This window comes from Hemiscyllium ocellatum, chromosome 13 (genome assembly GCF_020745735.1).
Source record: "Hemiscyllium ocellatum isolate sHemOce1 chromosome 13, sHemOce1.pat.X.cur, whole genome shotgun sequence".
Lineage (NCBI taxonomy): Eukaryota > Metazoa > Chordata > Chondrichthyes > Orectolobiformes > Hemiscylliidae > Hemiscyllium > Hemiscyllium ocellatum.
This window is the reverse complement of record NC_083413.1, coordinates 73,388,974-73,415,453: the sequence shown is the minus strand read 5'-3', so window position 1 is coordinate 73,415,453 and position 26,480 is coordinate 73,388,974. Positions and strand designations below refer to the sequence as shown.

The window sequence follows — 26,480 nt, the reverse complement described above, 5'->3', positions numbered from 1 at the left end:
TTCCCTCCCCACCACATCCGCTTTCCATAAAGACCATTCCCTCCGCGACACTCATGCTATCCCCTCCCAGCACCTTCCCTTGCCACCACAGGAATTGCAAAACCTCCCCCCATCTCCATCCAAGGCCCCAAAGGAACCTTCCACATCAATCAGAATCTTACCTGCACTTCTACACATGTCATTTACTGTATCCGTTGCTCCCGATGCAGTCTTCTCTATATTGGGAAAACAGGACAACTACTTGCAGAATACTTCAGAGAACATCTCCAGGACATCCACACCAAACAACTCCACTGCCCCGTGGCCAAACACTTCAACTCTGCCAAGGCCATACAGGTCCTGGGCTGCCTCTGTCGCCAAACCCTAACCACCCGACACCTGGAGGAAGAATGCCTCATCTTCCACCCATGATCCCGTGTGGTTGGAGGGCCCCATGTGGATTTCACCAGTTTCCTCAATTCCCCTCCCCCCACCTTATCCCAGATCCCACCTTCCAACTCAACACCACCCTCATGATCTGTCCTACCTGTCCATCTTCCTTCCCACGGATCCACTCCACCCTCCTCTCCGGTCTATCACCATTACCCCCACCTTCATCTACCTATCACATTCCCAGCTACCTTTCCACCAGCCCAACCCCTCTCCCATTTATCTCTCCACCCCGTTGGCTCATAAGCGTCATTCTTGATGTAGTGCTTTTGCCCGAAACATCGATTCTCCTGCTCCTCAGATGCTTCCTGACCTGCTGTGTTTTTCTACCACCACATTCTTGATCTGATCTCCAGCATCTGCAGTCCTCATTTTCTCCTGAGGTTGGAAATTGTTTTAACAAAACTTTGGAACACATTCAGTAGGCCAAATGGCCTCCTTCTAGGTTCTAACCTTCTATGGATTTCCTGAAGCTTTCTCGATGTGCCAGATTTCTACACCATTGTTTTAGTAAATGCCATTCAACTTTGTCACAGTGGGTTTGTGTGATTCTTATTATTTTTAGAACCAAGTACTTAGACTTTCTTGAACTGGACCCACCAAAATACACTTGCTGCCTCACACCTGAATTAGACATTCCACTCCAGACAGTTTAGTTTTCACCTCACACCTTTCCTTTTCCATACACCTTCTTTCTCCTGTATTTGCATTCCTGGCTTTCTGCCGGGAAGATTTTCTTTTCCACACCCAAGGGTTACGCTGTAAATGAACAGTAGAGGCTGAAGGTTCACATTGGAGTTAAACTTTTGGAAAATGACCTGTTAGATATGAGAGGATAGAGCAATGAACACTAGTATGTTACTGAGGCAGCATGCCTGCTGGGGCATTCAGTTGAACATGAGGAATGGGAAGAGTGGCGCAATTCCGTTTGCAGTTTAACAAGCTCCAGCTAACTAACCAAGCAGTTAGAAGATTGGATATTCATTTTTAAAGGGGTGGGCAATGAACAGGAATGTCGTATGGTTTGCTCTTTACCAGTGATAGGATTATGGATTAGAAAGTCAAATTAACAGTAGAACAGGATATCGTTGAGCCCAGGATCCTTTGAAGAAGCATTGCCTTTTACTTCTGTCCTCCAATTAAAAAGACAACCACAAACTGACTCACATAGTGGCTCAATGGTTAGTTTACTGCTGCCTCAAAGCGCCAGGGATCTGGGTTCAATTCTAGCCTAGGGTGCCTGCATCGGTGAAGTTTGCACATTCTCTACATCCCCGTGTAGGTTTCTACTGGTTGCTCCAGCTTCCTCTGACAGACCAAAGATGTGCAAATTAAATGGATTGGCTTCACTAAATCTGGAGTTATGGAATAAGGTGGAGAGCAGGTTCTGGACACGATGCTGTTTGGAGACAATAGGAATTCTATTCGATGAAAAACCATTCCGTTGCTCTCAGTCTGAGGCTGAACCTGACTATAACCTTAGTTGCATATTTGACACAGATGCTAGCTTCTGACCATGTATCATTTCCTTCATCAGCGCTTCCGTTCACTTCTGTGATTGGCAGACTTGGGCTATTCCAGCAACTGATCAAAAACTTTGTCATTAACTTAGGTTTTAAGAAGCGTCTTAAGGATAATACAGAAAGGTTTATGGAGCAAACTGTGAGCTAATGACAACAAACATTTTTTTTTCTGGATGGATACATAAATGCAAAGGGTTTAGAGGGATTTGGGCCAAATGGTGGCAAATGGTACATCTGGTCAGCATGGATGAGTTGGACCAAAGGGTCTTTTTCCTTGTATACTAATCTATGACTTTAAAAGAGGGAACGTAGAAAGATAACCCATTGCTGTTGCAGGCATAACTTGTGTGATAAGTTGCATGTTAATGAAGCAACACTGTCATGATGTGTGCTATAGGTCAGAAGTAGTGCTTTTACCTCTTGGTCAGAATTCCTAGGTTTAAGTCCCAGAAATTGCTTCGCAAATATTGATTGGGTTGATTTATGTTTTAAAAATGCGAAACGCCAAAGTAGCAGTAGATTTAATTGATTACCAAAATCTGTCCTCTCCACACTTCTAATTTACAGTTACTTTAATTAACCTATTTGTCCATGTCATGATAACACTTCTGGGGAAGGTGGGACTTGAAGTGGGGATTGCTGGCCGAGAAGTAGGAATCTCTACACCACAAGATCCTTACCTCTAGTATACACATGCTTTAAGTTAAACTTAATTAAAACAACAGATGTCCCAAAATACACCCTCTGGTGGTTGGAGTAAATTGAAGATCCCATTGGCTTCCAAAGATTGGTGAACCATGAATCCTGATGGCTGAAAGTTACACAGATAGGAGGCCAGTGACTAGTGTTTAATTTACAGTGTTTGAGTTGTGATGTTTGGACTTGGTGAACTGGGTGGTTGTGATCCCAAAAGTATCGTGCTCTTCAGAGTATCAAAGTACATATTTCTCTTGTAGGAAATCGTGAAAGTTCGAAAACACATCAATAAGGCTGTGTACTCATTGCTGGAGTGCCTGGAATTGAGTGATCCCCCAAGCATTCGCAAGTTTTGGTGTAACTTGTTTCAGGAATATAACATGCAGAAGTATCCGAAGCTGTATCCCTTGCAGTGCAGCTTGGTTGAAGGTATGTAAGTGAAGGTATCTGGGTGGAGGCCAGGTATCTACTCCTGAGGTACAAGGCAGTCACTAATCCTGTTGTGAGTTTCCATCGATCCCAATGGAAAGTAGTGACCAGCACATAGTAGATGTTCCCTATCAGCATGTGACTGGATTTCAGAACTATTTTATTGGTTCTAAAGTCCGTTATAGCATCCTGAGGTTATGAAAAGTGTACTACAAATAAGTCTTTTTTTTTTGACTATACAGAGGTATTTGGTCGGGTTCGAGTACAACTTTTGACATATTTGAATGGATGCACTGATACCTCTATAGTAGGTATTCACTCTATTACTCCATGGCTTGATGCCACACTGCATTTTGGTGTAAGACAAACTGATCAAAGTGAAACCAAAGATAAGAATTGTCCTGAAACTTTGACTTCTTAGCAGTACGATTTATTGTATGTCTAGTCTAAATTCTGGTGTGCTTGCTAATTATAGATATACTAGACTTTAGTCTTATTGTTAAATAATTTAAAGTCCAATCTATCTGCATGTACTCATGACCATGTACTTTCATGACTCCCCCTAAAGAGTTTCTGGCTCCAACCACACAATGTTATTTATGCCAAGTGAGGAACAGCTCCGTGACATCATCACAAGGTTCTTCCACAAGTCCTTACACAATATCCACACTCCACCACACAGTTGCTTCACTATGTCAATAGCGATGTCCACGCAAATAACCCAACCTTTCACAAACAATGCATAGCAAGATGAGATAAATTTTAAATGAACTTTGAGGTTTACTGTTAAACACTGGCTGGAAAACTCTTCCCAACCTACAGGCATTACTTCATTGGTGATTGAAGTGTCTGCATAAGTTAGTTGATTTGGAAAATTAAAGAGCAAGGACAAGGCAATAGTGCAGGATAGGGATGCAGGCAATGATCAGGGTGTGATCAGATTGGCCAAAAAATATAAAAATGAAAGGGTGAAGCAGCAAGTTAGGTCAGGTTAGGGAAAAAACTTTGAACTAACAACATAAGAGAATTCAAGTAAAGGATGATTTAGAAATCCAGGAAAACAAGGTTAAGGCAATCGAGAAGACTATCGAAGTGGATAAAGACAGAGTATTTAGTGATGATAATGTGTTAGAGAGTAGGCCTGTGTGGAAAATAATACTTAAATAGATGGAATTAAAGGCTTGTCTTCTAAATGCATGGAGCATCCACAATAAAATAGATGAACTAATGACAAAAATTGGATAAATGGTTTTGATCTAACTGCTAGAAAGAGACATTGTTATAAGGTGACCAAGTCTGTGAGATGAATTGTCCAGAGTAAATTACACTTCAAAACTCAAAAGTATCATAATTTTAACTGACGATCAGGAGCAGCAAGGGTCAGAAGATATAGATATAAATAGTTTAAAAGGCCCTTAACAACACTTATAGAGTTGGAGAGAACATAAAACAATTAATGGAATGTGAAACAAAAGCAATATAATAATCGTGGGGGGGCTTTAATCTTCGATTTGACAATCAAATTGGCAAAGTTAGTCTGGAAGATAAGTTTGTAGAATAATTTTGTGACAGTCTCCTGGAAACATATGTTGCAGAACGAAGGTATTTTAAATCAAGTAGATAGGTGGGGATAATTAGTAATATCATGGTAAAAGATCCGCAGAGATGTAGAGGTCATAATACAATTTAGTTCCTTATCAAGTTTGTAAATGAAACACAGATGCTCCAGTCTCAAACCTGACACTCAAATTTAAAGAAATGAAATTACATAGGTATGAGTTGGCTGAGATTGATGGGATAAAAGACTAAATGTTATGGCAGTAAATAAATACTGATAATATTTAAATAAATTACTTGCTGTTGTGTCAAATTCCTTAACAGGGACCTCCTTAACAGTACTGGAATGCAACAGTTGATGAAAGTGGCTTTTCACCACCTTTTTTGGGGCAATTAGGGTTTGGCAGAAAATGTTGATGAAGACAATGAGACCTACCTCTCATAAAAAGATTAGACAACAGACCGTGACAACTCATGGTAGCACGGAAGATTAGTAATCTTTTAGGAACCAACTGCTAAAAAGCTAATGAAGAAGAAAATTGATTACAGAAGTAATATGCAAACAAAAAGCAAGAACTTCTACAGACAGCTAAAGCAAGTGTAGCACCTTTTTGGAGGATGAGACTAGAGGATTGATAACAGAGCAATTGCAGATAATGTAAACCAATAATTTATATTTTTCTTTACTGTAAACATTGCTAAGAGGGTAAAAGTTCTTATGTCTTAAGGGATAAAGAATTCGTCAAACTAATGAGACTAAAGGCAGGCTACTCACCAAGCCTAAATGGCCTGCATTCAAATGTTTAAAAGAAAGTGACTGCAGAGATTGTGGAGGCATTGCTGGAAATATTCCAGAATTCGGTGGATTCTGGCAGGATTGCAGTGGATCGGAAAACCGCTAATATGATGCCCCTCTTCAAGAAGGAAGGGAGAGAAAAGCTTTGAAACTATTGAATAATTGGCCAAAAATCAATTGTTAAGAAAATGCTAGAATCCTTTTACTAAGGAAGAAATAGCAGAAAATTTAGCAAAGCTTAACTCAGTCACACAGATTCAATATGATTTAGTGCAAATGAAGTCATGTTTGACATATTTCCCAGATTTTTTTTGAGTATGTAATAAGCAGAGCTGATGAAGAGGAATAAGTAGATGTAGTTTCTTTTTGAATTTAAGAAGGCATTCTGTAAAGTGCCACTTAAAAGGTTACTGCATAAGGTAGAAGTATTAGAGGCAATGTCTTCAAATGGATTGAGGATTGGTTAGTGCATTGAAGACAGATTCAAAATTAATTGGTTTGAGGGCTCTGGAATGATCATCAATGGGATTTAGAAGGATCAGGGGATCTGATTGAAACATACTGAATGACCTGGACAGAGTAGATGATGGGAAGATGTTTTCATTGGTAGGAGATACTAGGACCTGAGGGCATAGCCTTAGAGTAAAGGGAAGACCTTTTTAGAACAGAGATAAGGAGAAACGTATTTAGCCAGAGAGTGGTGAGTCTACGGAATTCACTGCCACAGAAGGCTGTGGAGACCAGGTCATTGAGTTTATTTAAGACGGTGATAGATTGGTTCTTGATTGTCAAAGCAGCAAGGATTACAGGGGAAAGTGCAAGAACGTGGTTAAGAAACATATCAGCCATGATTGAATGGCAGTGCAGGCTCGATGGGCTGAATGGCCTGATTTCTGCTCCTATGTCTTATGGTCTTTTTCAGGTCAGAAAGACTTAACTGGTAGAGTGCTACAAGCATTAATTCTAGGGACTCGATTATTTCTATGAATGACTTTCAGGAATAGGCAGATTGTAATCCATTCAAATTTACTGATGGTATTAAAAAATGTGTGATTTTTAGACTTCTGCAAGGGTATATAGAAAATTTGAGTAAGTGGTCTAAAACAGGTAGATGGGTTTAACGTAGGAAAGAGTGAGGTCATGCACTTTGTTGGGGAAGTCAAGCTACAAACTATTAATGGAGAAAGATTATAAAAATCTCATAGAGATGAGGTTTGAGCATTCGTATGCATGAAACACATGTTAGAATGCAAGTGCAGCAAGTAATTAAGAAAGCAAATGGAATTTTGGCCTTTATTGCTCAGGGTTGGTATAGGAGATGTTGGTTAGAGTTTTAAAAAAATAAGGAAGTCTTGTTACAAGGATGTTAGTGTGGCCACACCTGTGTATGTTGTAGTCCCCATATTTAAGCAAAGATATGTTGGCATTGGAGACAGTTAAAAAGAAAGTCACTAGGCTGATTTCTGGGATAAAGCGGTTGATTTATCAAGAATGACAAATCAATTAGAACTTCACTCATTAGCATTTGGAAGAATGAGGAATGATCTTATTGAAATATACAGTTTCTGAAAGTGCTTGATCGGGTAAATGTTGAGAAAATGTTTCCATTGGAAAGGTCAGCTACAAAAGGACGCAGGTTCAGAGTGAGAGGGGACAAGTTTAGGAGAGAAGTGCAGGGAAATGTTTCACACACAGAGTGGTGGCTGCCTGGAACACTTTGCCAGTGGGAATGGAGGATATAGGCACATTAGCAATGTTTAAGACATATCTAAATAGACACATGAACGGAGGGAGAAGAGAAAGATAGAAACCGCATACAAATAATAAGTGGTGGGCTTACCTAAGGATAAGGGAACAGCACAGGCTTGGTAGGCTGAAGGGCCTGTTCCTGCCCTGTGTTCTTCTAGGTTCTAATAACCTCGAATTAGGTGTGGTGAGCAGTGGTGTTATAGACTGGCAGGGCAAGCCTGAGGTCCTTACTGGCCACTCGCAGTCAATCAAACACACACACACACACACACACACACACACACACTCATTCACACACTCTCTGTCACACAACACATGCCCACACAAAGCCACACTTACAACATAAAAGTCTAGCTACTGATGGAACACTCCAGTAGTAAATTCTCAGTGGATCCACTCATTCTCATTTTGTGTCTTCACTCTTCCATTTGTGAAGACAGATAAATAGTGGAAAGATTTGCACAATAATGGACTGCCAGGAACTAATGAATTCTGATGGTTTCAACAATATTAAACTTTCTTCATTAAGCTAGTTAATGTAGGTGTAGTGATACCAAAGAATACATCTCACTTCCTTCACTCTTGTGTCTGACTAAAAGGAGGGAATTATTTTTCTTTGTTTCTTCCTATATACTGACTGCACCTTCCTCTGGCCTATCATTAGAACTGAATGAAGATAGAGGAAAGCGTGGTTTTGGAACCAATCCTGTTGGAAAGGGCAAGCAGAGTATCATGGGGAAGAGAAAGCATCCTGATGAAGAATGTGCATCTCACTCAGCCAATGGGAAAACTGAAAAGTGCAGCAAAGTTCAGAGCCCAGAATGCAGCAAAGATCCAAACCGTGAGCTGCCAGTCTTCTCATAACATTTGCTTAAGGCTTCACTACACACTCTCACACACTCGCTGGCTCGCACTCACCCGCACTCGATCGCACTCATGCACATTGGTATACACTCACAGACACTCGCGCGCACACACACACACATTCATACTCTCACAGATTCACATACACTCAGACATGCTGAGACACACGCACACACTCGCACACATTCACAAACACTCTCTCTCCGTCACACTCACTTATTCTTTCACATGCGCACGCACACGCACACACACACACACGTGCATGCACACAGTCTTACACTCACATAAACATGCATACACACCTAGAGACTCTCACACTCATGCCACAGCTATAGACACACACAAACACACACACCAACAGACGCAACGTCTCTCACTATTGTAGCTCTGGAGGTAATTTTTAGGTTGATATCAGAGTATAAATTTTACATTTCTATCATGGACTAAAAAAGATGTAAAAAGTATTCTGTCTGCCTCACATTCTCCTTCTCTCCCTTTCCCCATACATCTGTAATTTTCTCTTTCACACTATCTTTTTGTCTCTCTTTTTTTTTCTCAATTTTTATATCTCTGTTTTATTTTTTTTTGCTCAGGAAAAGAGAAACGCATCAAACCAAATGTTAGAACCAACAGGTCTTGTTCTCCCCCAAAGGAAGGGTACTTTGACTCCAATGAACTGCCTGTCAACTGTGGTGACATTACTGGAATATTGGACAAGAAAAGACTAGCACATGGTAACTGACCCATCTTTGGGTGTTTTTTAACTACTTTATGTTCAGTTGTTCCAACTCCTGTATTATCCATCACTCCTGTTTTGAACATCACTCCTAAAGTGAGCTCCCAAATCCTTGAACATTCAAAAATAGTTTATCCAAACCATGAGATCTAAAAAGTTTTTATAAATGTAACCAAAAAATAAAAGCATATCAAATGTAGCAATTATTTTTACATCTTCATATGAGCTTTTGCCTTTGTTTTTGTCAAAATAGCATAGCATTACATCAAGAGCAAAATAATTTTTATTTAAAACACATTTCATATCAGCTGAGATACCAAAGAAATTGATTGCACCTGCATTATAATCATTGTTCTATAGGCATAGTGCTGCAGTTATCTGTCTCATATTAATAGTGGTGAGAAAAATGACCAGCTGTTCTCTAGTTTCTGAGTGGTATTGGATGAGAGAGATTGCCAAAGGGACAGATGTGTTGCCAAATGTTTTTCTTTGTAGTCATCAGGACAAATGCAAGAATGGCAAATTTCAAACAATTACCACTGTTTAAATGGAGGAGAAAAGGGTAGTGATCAGTCAATATAGCTTGGCTGAGGCATTGGCATAAAGAAATACATAGGAAAGATCAGATTCCAAGCTCCTAGATGTTTCATAGAAGGAACAAGACCAGATGGTCAGAATGAAAGGACTGGTTTGTGAGACAGATCTTCCAGTTTTGGACCAGCTGCTAAGCAGAGCCAGGCCTGCCATTGAGTATGCAATGGTTTTGTTCCTTTATGACTTTTGGAAGTGTTTTGGTTAAAGTAAGTGGCTTGCTTGGCTATTTCAGCAGATAGCTAAGAGTTCGAACTAACATATAGAATCCTGAGAATCATAGAATCTCTATAGTGTGGAAACAGGCCCTTCAGCCCAACAAATCTACACTTGGCCAGACCAGGTAAGCACAGCAAATTTTCTTCCGTAAAAGACGTTGGTGAACCAGATGGATATTTGGTAACAGTTGATAGAAGCTTCATGTCACCATTATATAATCAAAATTTCAACAGTCCAGGTTTTGTTTTATTAATTGGTGGGATTTCAACTCCTTATCCCCAGGACATTAGTTTAGGCCTTTGGATTATTAGTCAAGTGACATTACCACCAAACCAACATTTCACTCTAGGTGTTGTACAACATTTCTGTGTATATAGAGTCATAGAGATGTACAGCATGGAAACAGACGCTTCGGTCCAACCCGTCCATGCTGACCAGCTATCCCAACCCAATCTAGTCCCACCTGCCAGCACCTGGCCCATATCCTTCCAAACCCTTTCTATTCATATACCCATCCAAATGCCTCTTAAATGCTGCAATTGTACCAGCCTCCACCACATCCTCTGGCAGCTCATTCCATACACGTACCACCCTCTGCATGAAAAGTTGCCCCTTAAGTCTCTTTTATATCTTTCCCCTCTCACCCTAAACCTATGCCCTCTAGTTCTGGACTCCCCAACCCCAGGAAAAAGACTTTGCCTATTTATCTTATCCATGCCCCTCATAATTTTGTAAACCTCTATAAGGTCACCCCTCAGCCTCCGACACTCCCAGGGAAAACAGCCCCAGCCTGTTCAGCCTCTCCCTATACTCAGATCCTCCAACCCTGGCAACATCCTTGTCAATCTTTTCTGAACCATTTCAAGTTTCACAACATCTTTCTGATAGGAAGGAGACCAGAAATGCATGCAATATTCCAACAGTGGCCTATCCAATGTCCTGTTCAACCGCAACATGACCTCCCAACTCCTGTACTCAATACTCTGACCAATAAAGGAAAGCATACCAAACGCCTTCTTCACTATCCTATCTACCTGCGACTCCACTTTCAAGGAGCAATGAACCTGCACTCCAAGGTCTCTTTGTTCAGCAACACTCCCTTGGACCTTACCATTAAGCGTATAAATTCTGCTAAGATTTGCTTTCCCAAAATGCAGCACCTCGTATTTATCTGAATTAAACTCCATCTGCCACTTCTCAGCCCATTGGCCCATCTGGTCAAGATCCTGTTGTAATCTGAGGTAACCCTCTTCGCTGTCCACTACACCTCCAATTGTGGTGTCATCTGCAAACTTACTAACTGTACCTCTTATGCCCACATCCAAATCATTTATGTAAATGACAAAAAGTAGAGGGCCCAGCACCGAACATTGTGGCACTTCACTGGTCACAGGCCTCCAGTCTGAAAAACAACCCTCCACCACCACCCTCTGTCTTCTACCTTTTGAGCCAGTTCTGTATCCAAATGGCGATTTTTTTCTCCCTGTATTTCATGAGATCTAACCTTGCTAATCAGTCTCCCATGGGGAACCTTGTCGAATGCCTTACTGAAGTCCATATACATCATATCTACTGCTCTGCCCTCATCAATCTTCTTTGTTACTTCATCAAATCAAGTTTGTGAGACATGATTTCCCACGCACAAAGCCATGTTGACTATCCCGAATCAGTCCTTGCCTTTCCAAATACATGTACATCCTGTCCCTCAGGATTCCCTCCAACAACTTGCCCACCACTGAGGTCAGGCTCACTGGTGTATAGTTCCCTAGCTTGTCCTTACCACCCTTTTTAAACAGTGGCACCACGTTTGCCAACCTCCAGTCTTCCGGCACCTCACCTGTGACTATCGATGATACAAATATCTCAGCAAGAGGCCCAGCAATCACTTCTCTAGCTTCCCACAGAGTTCTCAGGTACACCTGATCAGGTCCTGGGGATTTATTAAGACATCCAGCACTTCCTCCTCTGTAATCTGGACATTTTGCAAGATGTCACCATCTATTTCCCTACAGTCTATATCTTCCATATCCTTTTCCACAATAAATACTGATGCAAAATATTCATTTAGTATCTCCCCCATTTTCTGTGGCTCCAAACAAAGGCCGCCTTTATTACTGTCTCACATAAAGTTTCTGTCCCGTGTAATTCGATTTATAGCAATTGTCTGCTTGACTCTGTTGTTGTACTTTATTGTTTTCCTGACCTCACTTGTTCCTCCTGATCTCTTTATTTAGGAAGTACGACCCCATGTATAAAGTACAACAACGAATGGTGTACACCACAACAATTTGAAGTGAATGGTGGCAGAGGCAGAAGCAAGAATTGGAAACTCAGTATTCGTTGCAAAGGCTATCCGCTGTCCAAGTTGTTAGAGGTACATTCCATGTTGCATTTCTCAACAGCAGAGTCCTACTCTGAAATAGTTCCATGGGATCTTCACCATCATATTGATAGTCTAATTTGAATAGTTTCATTTCTGCCATTCTCAAATGGTCATAACATCCTCTAAAGACCTGCTAAAACATGCAGTAAAGCAGATGTGCATGTGATATAACATTCTACAGTAAAAAGGAAGCTCAATCATAAGGAGCGATTATACAAAGTGTGGTACAAAGAGAGAGGTCTGTGACATTCTTAGTGTCTCTTAGCCTTTATCCTTGTGCTTTCTTTAAACCTCTGTTTTTCTGAGGAGTAGGGAACTTTATATTGACCCTGTTCCTCAATCTGCGCACTCCCCCATGGGAAACATAAAGCAGCCAATAGAAGGAAACTAACAAATAAAATGCTTCCAATAAATTATGACCGGTAGAATAGAATAGCCCTTATTGTCCTGTGAACTCAACTGAGTGCAGTGAAAAGTTTGTAATGCCACCTCTCCACACCATCTTAGATACAGAGTAGCCAGGTACAGATACTTTAAGTGTTGTCGCAGAGTAAAAAAAATAGGTTAGCATGGGAATAGAGTTTAATCAGTCCAGAATGATGATAAAGAGTGACTATGAAGTACTTAGGTTCTAGTCCTTTTCCAACATGAGTCTCTGCCCACTAGGCTTCAGAACAGAAGCCCCCTGTCTTCACCTGGGGGCTTCCATCCAGGATTCTCCCTCCTGCCACTCCAGCTCTGGCCTGTGCTCACTCTGCTCCCCGCTCCAGGACTCAGTCCGTGAATCAGCCCATGCTCGCTCTGCTGTCTCTCCAGGACATGGCCCAAGACTCCGACTGTGATTAAACAGTTCGAACTGAGCACCGATTCTGCAGTTCTGCTGCTAGATTGGCTGAGACTCAATGAAGAGCTTGGATTAAAACAAAGAAACTTCCTGCCCACAAGTCTGAAACAAACAGAAACAAGACACCAAAAGAACTGAGCATGGGTCTGCTTTATTCACAATGCACATATGCTTAAAAACTGGAATAGAGGGAGCAAATTTCCAAGTGTAAGCATTCCTTTCATATCTTACTCTCTAACTGGAAAGCACACATTCCTGTGGGAAGGCACAGTGCTCTGGGATTAGTCATGCCTCTTTGCAAGCAAAAGTATTAGTTTATTTTATGTTATTAACCATCCATTCTGTTTAATGTCAAATCAATTTGATCTGTTGATGGATCTTAATGCTTTTAAAAAAAGGTTGTGAAATTGGACTCAGGAATCAGGATTAAAGGCATTTTTGCAAACTATTTCAAAATGGACAAAAATGTAGGACACTTTGGCACATCTGACCTTCCCTCCCACAAACATTAACTGGTCTTATAGTTCCCTGAACATGTGTTTTTCTCCTTTTTACATATGTTAAAAACATTGACAGCCCACAAGCCCTGTGGGTTTGTTCCTTTTCTAATGAATTGTTACATTTGTTACAGAGCCCCTAATGTTGTTTCATTCATTTCAATATATTCTGCGTTGGGTCAGTTCATGTGTTACCAATTTGATGTCTTAATTTTTAAAACACTCTTCATCTAATGTTATGACTATATTGTTAATCTTCCTGGTTAATATTGATGCAATGTAATTGTGTTCAATATGTTGGTCATTACCTGTGAGATTTTCTTGAGCACCTTTTTGGTGGAACTGTTCTGAGTCTGATTTTATTTTGCAGTTTCTGTGTTTGAAATATTCAGTGATAATTAGATTTTGTACTTTCTCTCTTTGCTTTCCTTATTGTTTTCACTTTATCCTAACCTCTTTGTATTCCCTCTTGTCATCCTTCATTTTATTGCCTATGTAGTTAATGTGTGCCTTTTTCTTTACTTTCAATCTTACCCTCAGCTATTTAATCATCCATGGTGTTTCATTATTAGTTAGCTTGCTCTTGTATTTTTATCAGAATGTTTCTCCTGAATTATACGTCCATTTCAACTATTTCTTCCTGCTGGTATCTTTTTGTCTACCTTTTTTTCCCCCAGTTTTGGTCCTATACCAAACCATCATTATCAATAACCTTTCTAACATCATAAGATCAGAAATGGGGATACTCACTGATGATCACATTATTCAAAAACATTTGCAATTCTCAGACACTGAGGTAGCCCATTACCAAATGAAAGGTCTGGAATGTTTGTCTGGCCCTTGTATGGCTGGGATGTCACTTGCCACTTGTCAGCTGAATATTCATCTCCAACAAGAGAGAATCTAACCATCACTCTTTTAAAAAGTCAATGGCATTACCACCACTGAATCCCCACGATCAACATTAACGAGAAACTGGACAGGACTAGCCACCTAAATGCTGTGGCTGCAACAACACGTCAGAGACTAGGAATTCTGTAGTGAGTAACTCACTTCCTGACTCCCGAAGTCTGGTCATGAAGGCACATCGATTAACACCAACCCCACTCCCTGATACCTGGATGATTCCAGCTCAATGATAATTAAGAAGCTTGACCCTATTCAGGACAAAGCAGCTGCTTGATTGGCACCACATAGACAAACATTCACTCCCTACACCAAGTCAAATGTACCAGCTCCAAATGCACTGCAGAAATTCAACATGAGAACATAGAACATTACAGCACAGAAACAGGACCTTAGGCCCAACATGTTTGTGCCGACCATGATATCATTATAAATTAATCCCATCTGCTTGCCCATGGTCTGGATCCCTCTATACCCTGCCTGTTCATGTGTCTGTCTAAATGCATCGTAAGTGTGTTATCACCAAAGCTCTTCAGACACCACCTTCCAATTTCAAGGCCAGTTCTCTTTGGAAAGATGAGGGCAGCAGATGGATGGGAATACCAGACTTACCAGGGCAGCTCCAAGCCACAGCATTTTAACATGGTAATATGAGTGTTCCTGGGCTCAAAACTCTGAGAGGTTGAGTAGGTTAGGTTTATTTTCACTAGAAAAAAGAAGATTGAGGGGGGACCTGATTGAGGTTTACAAAATCATGAAGGGTATAGACACGGTGGATAGAGACAAGCTTTTCCCAGGGTGAAGGATTCAATAAGCAGGGATCATGCTTTCAAGGTGAGAGGTGGAAAGTTTAAGGGGGATACACGCGGCCAAGTACTTCACACAGAGGGTGGTGGACATTTGGAACGTGTTGCCAGCAGAGGTGGTAGAGGCAGGCACGGTAGATTCATTTAAGCCGCGTCTGGACAGATGCATGAGTAGGTGGAGAGCAGAGGGATACATATGCTTAGGAATTGACCGACAGGTTTAGACAGTACATTTGGATCGGCTCAGGCTTGGAGGGCTGAAGGGCCTGTTCTTGGGTGTAAATTTTCTTTGTTCTTTGGAACTGCCTTCCTGCCAGCACTATGAGCGCACCGACACGACATGACAGCAGTGGTTCAAGAAGGCAATTCACTGCCACCTTTTCATGATCAACTCGGGGTGAGCAATAAATCCTGGCCCCAGCCAGCAAAGCTGACTTCCCATGACTGAATAAAAGCAAAAAGAGACCATCATTCTGTATCTAGCAATACTGCAGCTTACCTGAGAGGGTTTGGCTGCAACAGTGTAGAAAGAGCTTTATTCTTTAGCTAACCTAAGCTGTAGCTGATCCAGGATTTCAGTGTGTGAGGAATGAATGCAACATAATTATTCATGTCAGTTTTATTATTGTTCCTTTTCAGAGCTGAAAATGTGTTACTGGAAAAGCGCAGCAGGTCAGGCAGCATCCAAGGAGCAACACATTTTCAGCTCTGATCTCCAGCATCTGCAGTCCTCACTTTCTCCATTGTTTCTTTTCAGTTGAGCAGCTAGAAATGTGTTGACCTGGTTCTTTTACTTGCAGAACAATTATTTGGTATGTCCAAATGGCAAGAGGAAGTTTAAAACAGTCCGCCCTACGGTAAGGATCAGACCCTGAATTCAATATTTACTTTGGGATCAGGGGAGGTTGTAGCTGCTCGGCATATAGTGGAGCCAAACAAACCGGTTGTGTGCTACAGAATTATATTCAGAGGGTTTTGAGGGTCTTAATGCATCAGAAAAGTTGTCCCAAACCTATTTCATTCGGACTCTGGCCCGAAACGTCGAATTTCCTGTTCCTTGGATGCTGCCTGACCTGCTGTGCTTTAACCAGCAACGCATTTTCAGCTCTGATCTCCAGCATCTGCAGACCTCACTTTTTACCCAAACCTATTTCATGCATAGGTACCAGTCAATGTGAAATTGAAAATCTTGCATTGCTGTAAGTTTAAAAACAACAGTTTTTAGATCAGAGTGGTGCTGGAAAAGCACAGCATGTCAGGCAGCATCTGAGGAGCAGGAAAATCAATGTTTCAGGCAAAAGCCCTTCATCAGGAATCTCTGGTTTCCAGCACCTGCAGTCCTTACTTTTGCCTGGTTAAAAATAACACACTACTCAACATGAGGGTGATGTCAAAAGATTTGAGAGGGGCAAATCTTATATCCTCTTTCAAGAAAAATGTTTTAGTAATGACAGGCTTGTGGCTAAAGTTTCAGAAACAATAATTAGGGAAGTATGCACTCTGAGAAGACCATAAGACATAGGAGCAGAATTGGGTCATTCAGTTCATTGAGTCTGTTTTGTCATTCAATCATGGCCAATATGTTTCTTAACCCCATTCTCTTGCCTTCTCCCCTAACCCTTGATCCCTTACTAGTGTGAGATATTGTGTTTTGAGATGTTGTGTTATAGGTTATCTTTATTAACTCATTCACCAGCTCACTATGTTTTATGGCATTTCCACACCTTATCAGCCCTTTGCTACTAGCAGTGTTTACCTTTGAATACATGTAGCTTACAGAACAATACCATCCCCAACGAGTCTCCACGAAACATTGTAGTATTAATCAGCCCTTACCAACCTGGACCTGAATAGATTAAGTACCTGTTAAATACTTTTTAACTGGGCCATTTTCCCTTCAAGAACCCCACTGACAAAGCACTTCCATGAAATTGCATGAATGAATTAATCTCATTCTGGCAAATTTAAATAAATCTCACAGCCCAGCTGCAGTAATCAGTTTAATATCCTTTTATTCTTTCACTAAATATAGGTATAACTTTTAACTTATTTAGAGCATATAGTTCTAGCGTTTCTACTAACAGTTATTAACTTAAAAGACAAAAGGACTAACATCTTCTAATTATGCAAGCAGACCAGACAGATGTCCCATCAGAAGTAGTAAACAGCACTTAGCAAATGTTTTAACCTGTCTCCCAGGAGAGAAACCCCTCAAACCTTTGTGTACTAGAGATAAAAGATGTAACACCATAATAATGGAATTAATATATGTAAGAACTGTGTATAAAGGGACTCTTGTAAGAACTGTATTTCGGGATTCTATTGCTGCCTTGAATTTGTGCTGTGATTGCTGAATAAAAGAGGCTATTTTTGCCACTCATAGATTTATTTTGTTATTTGAAACGATCGCACAACTTGGCGTAGTTGGGCAGGATCCCTGGGGATACCATCTAAACTGACCGGCCACCTATCATTCTTCAAGGGTAAGAAGCTTCCTGCGTATAGACCTCGGATCGGCTGACATAATCTCTGGCAGGGAATTAACCATGGCAGGAAATTGACCACAACCCGTGAATTAGGGTGATCATGACTGACTCCGGGAAACTGCCTACAAGGTCTCAAGGCGAGCTAGCCCCTCCTAACATAACTGAGGAAGAAATGTTGCTGCAGTTGCAGAACAGCTTGGGGTACGTTAGGGAAGGCCCTAACCAAAATCGGGCTGAAGTATAATATACCCCAAGGACAGTGGACCCTCGATGACGAGATGGGTCTGGGGAAAAACCACCCGACAGAAAAATAAAGACTGAATTAAATGGTTATTTGTATTAGTGGGACAAATTCACCAGAGAAATGATGTCATGACCCGATGAACTCGCAACCATGAAGTAAGCCAACTTAAAGTGATTAAAAGCAGCTGCAGAAAGAAACATCCAACCAGGAAACCGCTCACCTTAAAAATCAGGAGCTTGAGAAAGAGAACAACAAACTGAAGAATGAGATAATGGTCCTGTCAGTTTTCCCTCCAGTTCCCAAGCCCACACAGAATTTGTGCCTGACCACCCGAGACATCCAGGAAGGGATTCAGAAAAACAAAGCTATTGCCCTTGGGAAACAGAGGGACTCTAGCAGTGAAAGCAATGAGGACTGTATATTCCCAGGAGCATTTTAATGATCTCTAAAAACCAGGAAAGCAAAGATTGAAAAAAATGGTCAGCAGTGAGGTGGATGTTCTGGTACCAAGGACTAAAATGGACATCTGCAACCCTTGAGAATATAGACAAGTGGTCTAAAGAAATACCTCGCCCAAAGAAGAGGCCAATGAAGACATGGGAAAGACTAAACTGGTTAAGGGGGATATATGTGCTCCATCCATACAAATTCTGAACATTATTGTAACTAAAAGAGAAGGTCACTGTCTCCATGAGGCAGTCAGAGGTGCTCTTGGAGAGTACGAGCAGGGGCTGCAAGCTGGCCGGACAGCAATAAAACATTGGTTACAGGGGTATAGTCCGCATCAGACCAATTGGACATAAGTCACAGCTTGCAGTCAAAAACCCACAGGAGAAATCCCAGAATATGAGCAAATGTTTAGGACCACCTGGAAAGAATATGCAGGCATCCCAAATGTGCAGGATGTCCAGGATTTTGAAGGTTGTGATTATGGCCCGCTGAAATCTGCTTTTGTGGCCGGACTTAAAACCTGAGCTCCCCAAAATGTTGAAGCTGACCAAAGCGGACTGGGACCAGAGGGGACTAATTACTATGACTTGATGGACTGAGCCCTCCATCTCAACCGAGATATGGGTACCGAATTGCGAGTCCTTTAGGCAGGATGAATGAAACAGACCCCCAGTAACCCTGGGAAGACCCAAGACAATACCCAGGGAAGTGTCACTTCTGTGGGAAGGAAAGCCACTGGGCCAGCTGGCAAAAAGGAGAGGTCGCTGAACAAGCAATGAGGAAGAGGAGACCCCGAAAGCTGAGAGTAAGACCAATCTCCCAGAACTGTTTAAAAAAACTAACCATCCAACAGCAGCATGAGCTGCTGAAGTTGGCCAAAACCTGGAAGAGCCCTCTCCGTACCCCTCTACACTCCTCCTGGCTTTATGTCAGCAGAGGGGAGACGGACTGTATGCAGGCGACCTGGACATTGAGTGCCTTTTGGATACAGGAGCAGAATTGACATGCCTATCCCAGAGATATGAGACCATCTACTAGACAGGACAGTGAGGACACCTTATGGAGCAGGTGCTGACAGGATTGAAATCGATCAGACCAACCCCATACACCTTAAATTTGGCCCCTAAGAGCTAGTAACCTTTTATATAGGTAGTGTGGTGCTGGAAAAGCACAGGTCAGGCAGCATCTGAGGAGCAGGGGAATCAACGTTTCAGGCATGTGCCCTTCATCAGGAATCATGGGTAGGACCTGTAGCCCAGCCGCTCCTCAGAATGGGTATCCTCACCCAGCTGAATTCCTCTTTACATTTTGGTAATGGACAGGTAACGTGGACCATCAGAACCCTACCAAGGGAAGACCACTCCATCTGGGGTAAAAACAAGGATGACAGCGGGTTTCTGAAAATGGAACCTTCCACTTTTAGAGGAAGGCTCCACCTTGTACCAAACAGTATCCCATCGGCTGGACGACTATTGCAGGGATCCTCTCGAAAATACAGAAGTTAGAGGAAAAAGGGATCCTGGTAAAAACCCACAGCACCTCTGATTACCTGGTGTAGTCCGTGTGAAAGGCAAGTGGGGAATGGAGATTAACTATAGATTACAGGAAAGCTAACCAACATGTTGATCAAATGGCCCCACCAGTAGCCAACTCCTCGACTATAATGAGTACCCTAACACCAGACCACAAGTGGTTTTCAGTCATAGATATATCGAACGGCCTCTGGTCAGTACCCCTAGCACCTGAAGTATAGTCATGGTTTGCCTTTACTGTACATCAACAACAGCACACATGGACCTGACTACCACAGGGCTTCCACAACAGCCTGACTGTATACCACATGGCCTTACAAATCCACCTCTGCGAAATGCCGCCAACCCAGTCAGTTATCGTTCAGTACATGGATGCTATACTGATACCTTCAGAAAAAGAAAAACAAATTTAAAATCGACCTGCTAAACCACCTGCAACAAAAAGGTCATAAGGCCAGTATGGAGAAGGTTAAGATTGCCCCAGTAAGAGGTCAACTATCTCTGATGGAAAGTCTCCCACAGGAAAAGGGCAATCACCCAAAGCTGGCCTGCAGCCAATCAGCCCTCGACAATCCGAGAACTGTGGGCTTTCCTGGGTCTGTGTAACTTTAATCGATGCTGCGTTGATTCATACACCCAAATAGCCCAGCCTTTGACAGACATCTTGAAAGGGAAACTGGACTCAAAAGAACAGATTGTACTGACAAGGGAACAGGATGAAGCCTTCCAGGACCTAAAAGATGCACCTTGTTCTGCGCCAGCATTAGGAATCCCCAATATCGGAGAACACTTTACCTTGCTTGTACATGAGAGGGAGGGCTTTCTGAGAGTGGTGCTGGCCCAGGAACGTGGGGACAGCCTGACACCGGTTGGACATAACTCTTGGAAATTGGACAGTGTAGCCCTCAGATGGGGGAGCTGTTTGAGAGCAGTATAAGCTATGTGCATGGCAATGGAAGTTACTGCAAGTCTGGTGTTGGATCAGAAATTCCTAGATAAATGCCTGCATGCTGTACACATTTTGCTCTCCATGAATAGAGTATCCCGGTAAACCTGTCCTAGAAGCCCCTAATCTACATAGTTTGTGCAAGCCCAGTCAACCCAGCCTCACTATTACCAGTGCCTGCAGAAGGAGGTGGAGATGATCATAATTGTGCTAGGATCCTGCAGGAATAAGAGGAAAGCAACCATATGGTAAATGAGACCTTGCCAAACCCAAACCTCATCATTTATAAAAACGGATCCTCTTTCATGGAGAAGTGCATAAGGAAAGCCAGATGTGCTGTCACCACAGTCCACATCGTCATGGCATCAGGAAGCCTATCCCCGGAGAATTGGCACAGCAAGCAGAATTCCAGACTCTGACTGAAGCCTGCAGAATGGCAGAGGATCAGTCTGCCAACATTTATATGGAGTTGAGAGTGTGGTACTGGAAAAGCACAGCAGGTCAGGCAGCATCTGAGGAGCAGGAAGATTGACGTTTCGGGCATAAGCCCTTCATCGAGAATGTGTTTTCGCCTGATGAAGGGCACACGCCTGAAATGTTGATCCTCCTGCTTGACTCTGATCTCCAGCATCTGCAATCCTCACTTTCGCCAACATTTGTATGGATCCAGCTATGCTTTTGGGGTTGCCCATGACTTTGGCCAACAATGGAGACAGTGCGGATTCGTAATGGCTGCAGGAACCCCCATCAGAAATGGAAAGGAAGTCTAGGAGTTGCTGGAAATGGAAGCTCTCCAGCTGCCCAGGGGGAAAGGATGAATCAGATCCTGAAACAGCAACTTGCTGAACACCATCATGAGGGAATACCCTGGCCCCAGGTTCTACTGATGGCTCTGTGTAGCATCAGGGCTACCTCCAACAGAACGACCAGTCTGAGTCCATTTGAAATAGTGACAGACAGGCCAATGTCCCTCCTCGGAACAATAGTCCCGGGGAAGTCATCTTATGAGTGATGCCCTATTATCCTATTGTCAAGCACTGACCGATGCTGTAAGTTCTGTTTCATCACAGATATTGGCTGCCGTGAAAGATGGGCTGGAGGAAGGTCACAACACTGTACCAGCCGAATTGGTTTTTTGTGAAAAAGACCCACAAGGAACCCTGAGGCACGAGGTGGGAAGGACCATACCAGCGCTGTCAAGGTCTGGGAAAAGGAGACCTGGATTCAAGCCTCCCACATCAATAGGCATGTCACAATACAGCGGGACCAGAGACTGACTCACCACCATGATGTTTGCTACTGTTATTTCAATTTTGCTTTTTGTAAAGTGTAGTTGCCAAGCTGTTAAAATTCTGTAAGCTCGAATAAGAATTGTGATTCTCTTCAAAAGGTCTCAGTGGAATCAAAAGGGAGGACTGTGGGACATATTGTGTTATGAAATGTTGTGTTATAGGTTATCTTTATTAACTCACTTAGCAGCTCGCTATATTTTACTGCATTTCCACACCTTATCGGCCCTTGCTACTAGCAGTGTTTACCTCTGAATAAGTGTAGTTTACAGAACAATACCATCCCCAACTAAGTCTCCACGAATCATTATAATATTAATCTGTCCTTACCAACCATCTCCTGGACCTGAATAGATTAAATATCTATTAAATACTTTTTAACTGGACCATTATCCCTTGAAGAAACTAAGTGACAAAACAGCACTTCTATGAAATTGTATAATGAATGAAACCCAGCTGCAGTAATCAGTTTAATATCCTTTATTCTTTTATTAAGTATAGATACATCTTCTAACTTATTTGGAGAATATAGGCCTAGCATTTCTATTAACCATTACTAACTTAAAAGACAAAAGGGCTAAAATCTCCCAATTATGTAAGCAGAGGTTGTTTGTACTTGAATTTTGTTAAGGCACTTTGACAACATTTAAAAGGTATCTGGATGGATATATGAATAGGAAGGGTTTAGAGGGATATGGGCCCAGTGTTGGCAAATGGGACTGGATTAGGTTAGGATATCTGGTCGGCATGGACAAGTTGGACCAAGGGTCTGTTTCTGTGCTGTACATCTCTGACCCTCTGACTCTGACTGGACAGACGTCCTGTCAGAAGTAGCAGACAACATTTCGCATATGTTTTCATCCATCTCCTGTCTCCTAGGACAGAAGCCCCTCAAACCTTTCTGCACTAAGGATAAAAGATGTAACACTAGAGTAACGGCATTTTAATATATGTAAGAATTGTGTATAAAGGAGCTCTTGTAAGAATTGTATTTCGGGATTCTATTGCTGCCCCAAACTTGTGCTGTGATTGCTGAATAAAAGAGGCAATTTTCACCACTCACCAATTCCAGTCATTATTTAACATGATCCCACACTAACAAAGAAACTATCTGTCTGCATTAAATACACTCAATGACTTGGCCTCCACAGCCCTCTGCTGCAGTGAGTTCCACATAGCCACCACTCTCTGGCTGAAGAAATTCCTCCTCATTTTGTTTTTATTCATTCACCAGGTGAGATTGTCACTGGCTAGGTCAGCATTTCGTGCCCATCATTAATTGCAGAGGGCAATTAAGAGTCAAGCACATTGCTGTGGGTCTGGAATCACATGTAGGCCAGACCGGGGAATGGATGGCAGCTGCCCTCCTGAAAGGGCATTAGTGAGCCAGATGGCAATCAATTGGCAATCTTCATTAGACTATTAATTCCAGATTTTCATTGAATTTAAATTCCATCTTCTGTCGAGGTGGGATTTGAACTTGGTTCCCTGGGATATTACCTGGGTCTCCAGGTTAACAGTCCAGCAATGATATCGCTGGTCACAATTGCCCAACTCACTTCGAAAGGGTCGTCCATTCACTCTGAGGCTGTTCCCTCAGAATCTAGTCTCTCCTACTTGTGAAAAACTCCACTCTATCCCATGCCACTCAGTATTCTGTAAGTTTCTGTGAGAAATCCCAACTTTATAAAAAAAAGCCCGCAGCAAATTCTTTAGGGTTAAGACCACGATATGGTGTATTCATGCATTTAAATCTGTGGAGTATTGCCATGACTTTTACCCACATAACAATATAAAGAAAAAATGGAGAGGAAATAGATAACCGTGAAAAATTAATTTTTATACTTCTGCATGTCCAAAATATTAGTATTCTTGATGGTTCCTTTTCATCAGAGTTTGTATTCAGCTGAGTACAAATCTAACAAAGGCACAGCAGGATGGTATTAATGTATGGACTTTGTCCTTTTTATTTGTTGAAACTAAGGTTTCTTTTTGAGACTGGCTTTTGAAGGAGATTTAGACCACAGACCATCTTAGCTAAACTTGGAGTATGACAGTGGTATCACCAGTTAGATTCTTATCAGATTGATGTTAACAATAACTAGACTTTACTGGATGAAGAAGTTTAAATAGAATGTACAATTATAGCTTTATCTCACAGACCAGGAGTGTCAGTCATGTGATGAGTTTCTTGGATGAATCTGTTTCAACTAAATGTGGTCAAATATATGTAACAATTGATTTCTGTCTCTCTGACTAGGATCATTGTTCACTTGGTGGCAAAGGTTATAAGAAATAGGACTTACAAGCATCTAGAGAGTTGATTAGGGATAGTCAACACGGTTTTGTGAAGGGTAGGTTGTGACTCACCAACCATGTTGAGTTCTTTGAGGTGGTGACCAAACAGGTGGTTGAGGGTAAAGTGGTTGGTGTGCTGTATTTGGATTTCAGTAAGATGTTTGATAAGGTTCCCAACAGTAGGCTATTGCGCAAAACAAAGAGGTATGGGATTGAAGGTGATTTAGCGGTTTGGATCAGAAGTTCGCTAGCTGAAAGAAGACAGAAGGTAGTGGTTGATGGGAAATATTCATCCTGGAGTTCAGTTACTAGTCGTGTATCGCAATGATCTGATTTGGAGCCACTGCTGTTTGTCATTTTTATAAAATGACCTAGATGAGTGCACAGAAAGATGGATTAGTAAATTTGCAGATGACACTAAGGTTGGTAGAGTTGTGAATGCAGAAGAGCCTTGATTATCTGAATGAGATGGGCAGGCACTATTAAGTTTGGAGAATTGATTATTCAGTTAATTGATTCACTGTCTCTCCTCTGGGGCTCGGAGTTATATGTAGTTGCCTTTTTCCTTGCTCTGCCTGCTTTGCTCCCTCTCTCTGTTTCGGGGTTGTTTCTGAGCAGAAATGCACATGCGTGTAAGGGACCTGCAGCATTGCTGAAGCCCACCTCCCCCGCCCCCAATCAGTTCAATGGGATTGACACAGCAAGCACTTGCTAAATCCGCTCCCCATTCAGGAGACAAGGCAGCCGCACACTGCGCGCAAGTTTTGGAGAAGATTCAGAGGAAGTTTACTTGGATGTTGTTGGTATGGAGGGAAAGGCTGAGAGACTTGAGGCTGTTTTCATTGGAGAGAAGAAGGTTGAGAGGTGACTTAATTGAAACATATAAGATAATCAGAGGGTTAGATAGGGTGGACAGTGAGAGCCTTTTTCCTCAGATAGTGATGATTAGCACGAGGGGACATAGCTTTAAATTGAGGCGTAATAGATATAGATGTCAGAGGTACTTTACTCAGTAGTAGGGGCATGGAATGCACTGCCTGGAACAGTAGAAGACTTGTGAACTTTAAGGGCATTGAAATGCTCGTTGGATTGACATATGGATGAAAATGAAGTAGTGTAGGATACATGGGCTTCAAATTGGTTCCACAGGTCCAACAATGAGGGCTGAAGGGTCTGTACTGCACTGTATGTTTTATGTTGTACCTGTTTGAGAACAGTGGTGAACCATTAGTGCCACTTGAAGTGTAATGAATTTCAGTAGCTCCCTTTTGCTCTGAACTGAACAGGGATATCAGACCTTCTGGTCTTTTTCTACTTCTGTTCTGCAGGGATCTGCATAATAAAAGGATGTACTATTCCAGGAGAATTATGTCTGAGCTGTGTCCCAGGAACTGATGATTAGGGTCCTTCCAAAAATTGTAGTCCATTTGCAACGTTAACAGCAGCCATGTTTTAAGCAGCAAAGTTCATTAAAATTAACAGAAAAGCTTTGAAAACAATTTATGATCTCTGTTCATGTCTCGTGGATATGAAATTTGAAAAGATACTCTCAGAAGTCTGACTAGATAGAGTAGCTGATGTCTATTTTCTATAATCACACTTAGTACACAAACGATAATTGAATCTAGAATGATTTCAATGTACAGGTTATGGTTGAAGGGATGGTAATGACCACTTTATAGGTTATGGTGAGGGTGGGCACTAATGCTGGTGTACAGGTTATGATTGAATCTGGTGAAGCTGGCTTGAAAGTTATGCCAGAGTCTCCATCGATGCTGGTGTTGTAACAGTTTCCCATATTTTCGATTGCAGAAGCACAACATCGAATCTAACAGTGACACCAGCACTGATTCTACATCCTCTGAAAGTGAATCCAGATCCGAAGTAGGGGTAAGGAATGTGTTAAAATGGATGCATTTCTTTGAGCTGTCTTTCCTTCCACCTACAGAGCAACCGCGATTATCCAAATGATGATTATCTGAATTTCGGATTATCTGAACAAGATCTCAAGGTCCCGATGCTTGGCTAAACACCCCGCCCCATGTCGTTTGGATAATTGAGGTTGCCATATATTCATTCCATGTAAAAGATATTTCTCATTAGGTTATTTTACTGCTTCCTTTCCAAGCATCTATTATCAATCCCATTCCAAAATGTTTATTTTTAGTTGTTCTATCCATACAAAATGCCACCCCATCTCTAACCTCTCT

The 26,480-nt window shown here is 41.8% G+C and overlaps 1 protein-coding gene across 2 annotated transcripts in view; it reads left to right on the top strand.

Annotated features, from left to right (window-relative positions):
* LOC132821938 (nuclear body protein SP140-like protein) overlaps positions 1 to 26,480 on the top strand; it is a 51,445-nt gene that overhangs the window by 9,984 nt on the left and 14,981 nt on the right. For both annotated transcript variants that reach the window (XM_060834931.1, XM_060834932.1), the window contains 6 exons: positions 2,909 to 3,077; positions 7,844 to 8,020; positions 8,637 to 8,777; positions 11,824 to 11,963; positions 15,826 to 15,882; positions 26,083 to 26,160. In XM_060834931.1, the coding sequence (XP_060690914.1) occupies positions 2,909 to 3,077; positions 7,844 to 8,020; positions 8,637 to 8,777; positions 11,824 to 11,963; positions 15,826 to 15,882; positions 26,083 to 26,160 (762 nt within the window). The remainder of the gene's footprint in view (positions 1 to 2,908; positions 3,078 to 7,843; positions 8,021 to 8,636; positions 8,778 to 11,823; positions 11,964 to 15,825; positions 15,883 to 26,082; positions 26,161 to 26,480) is intronic.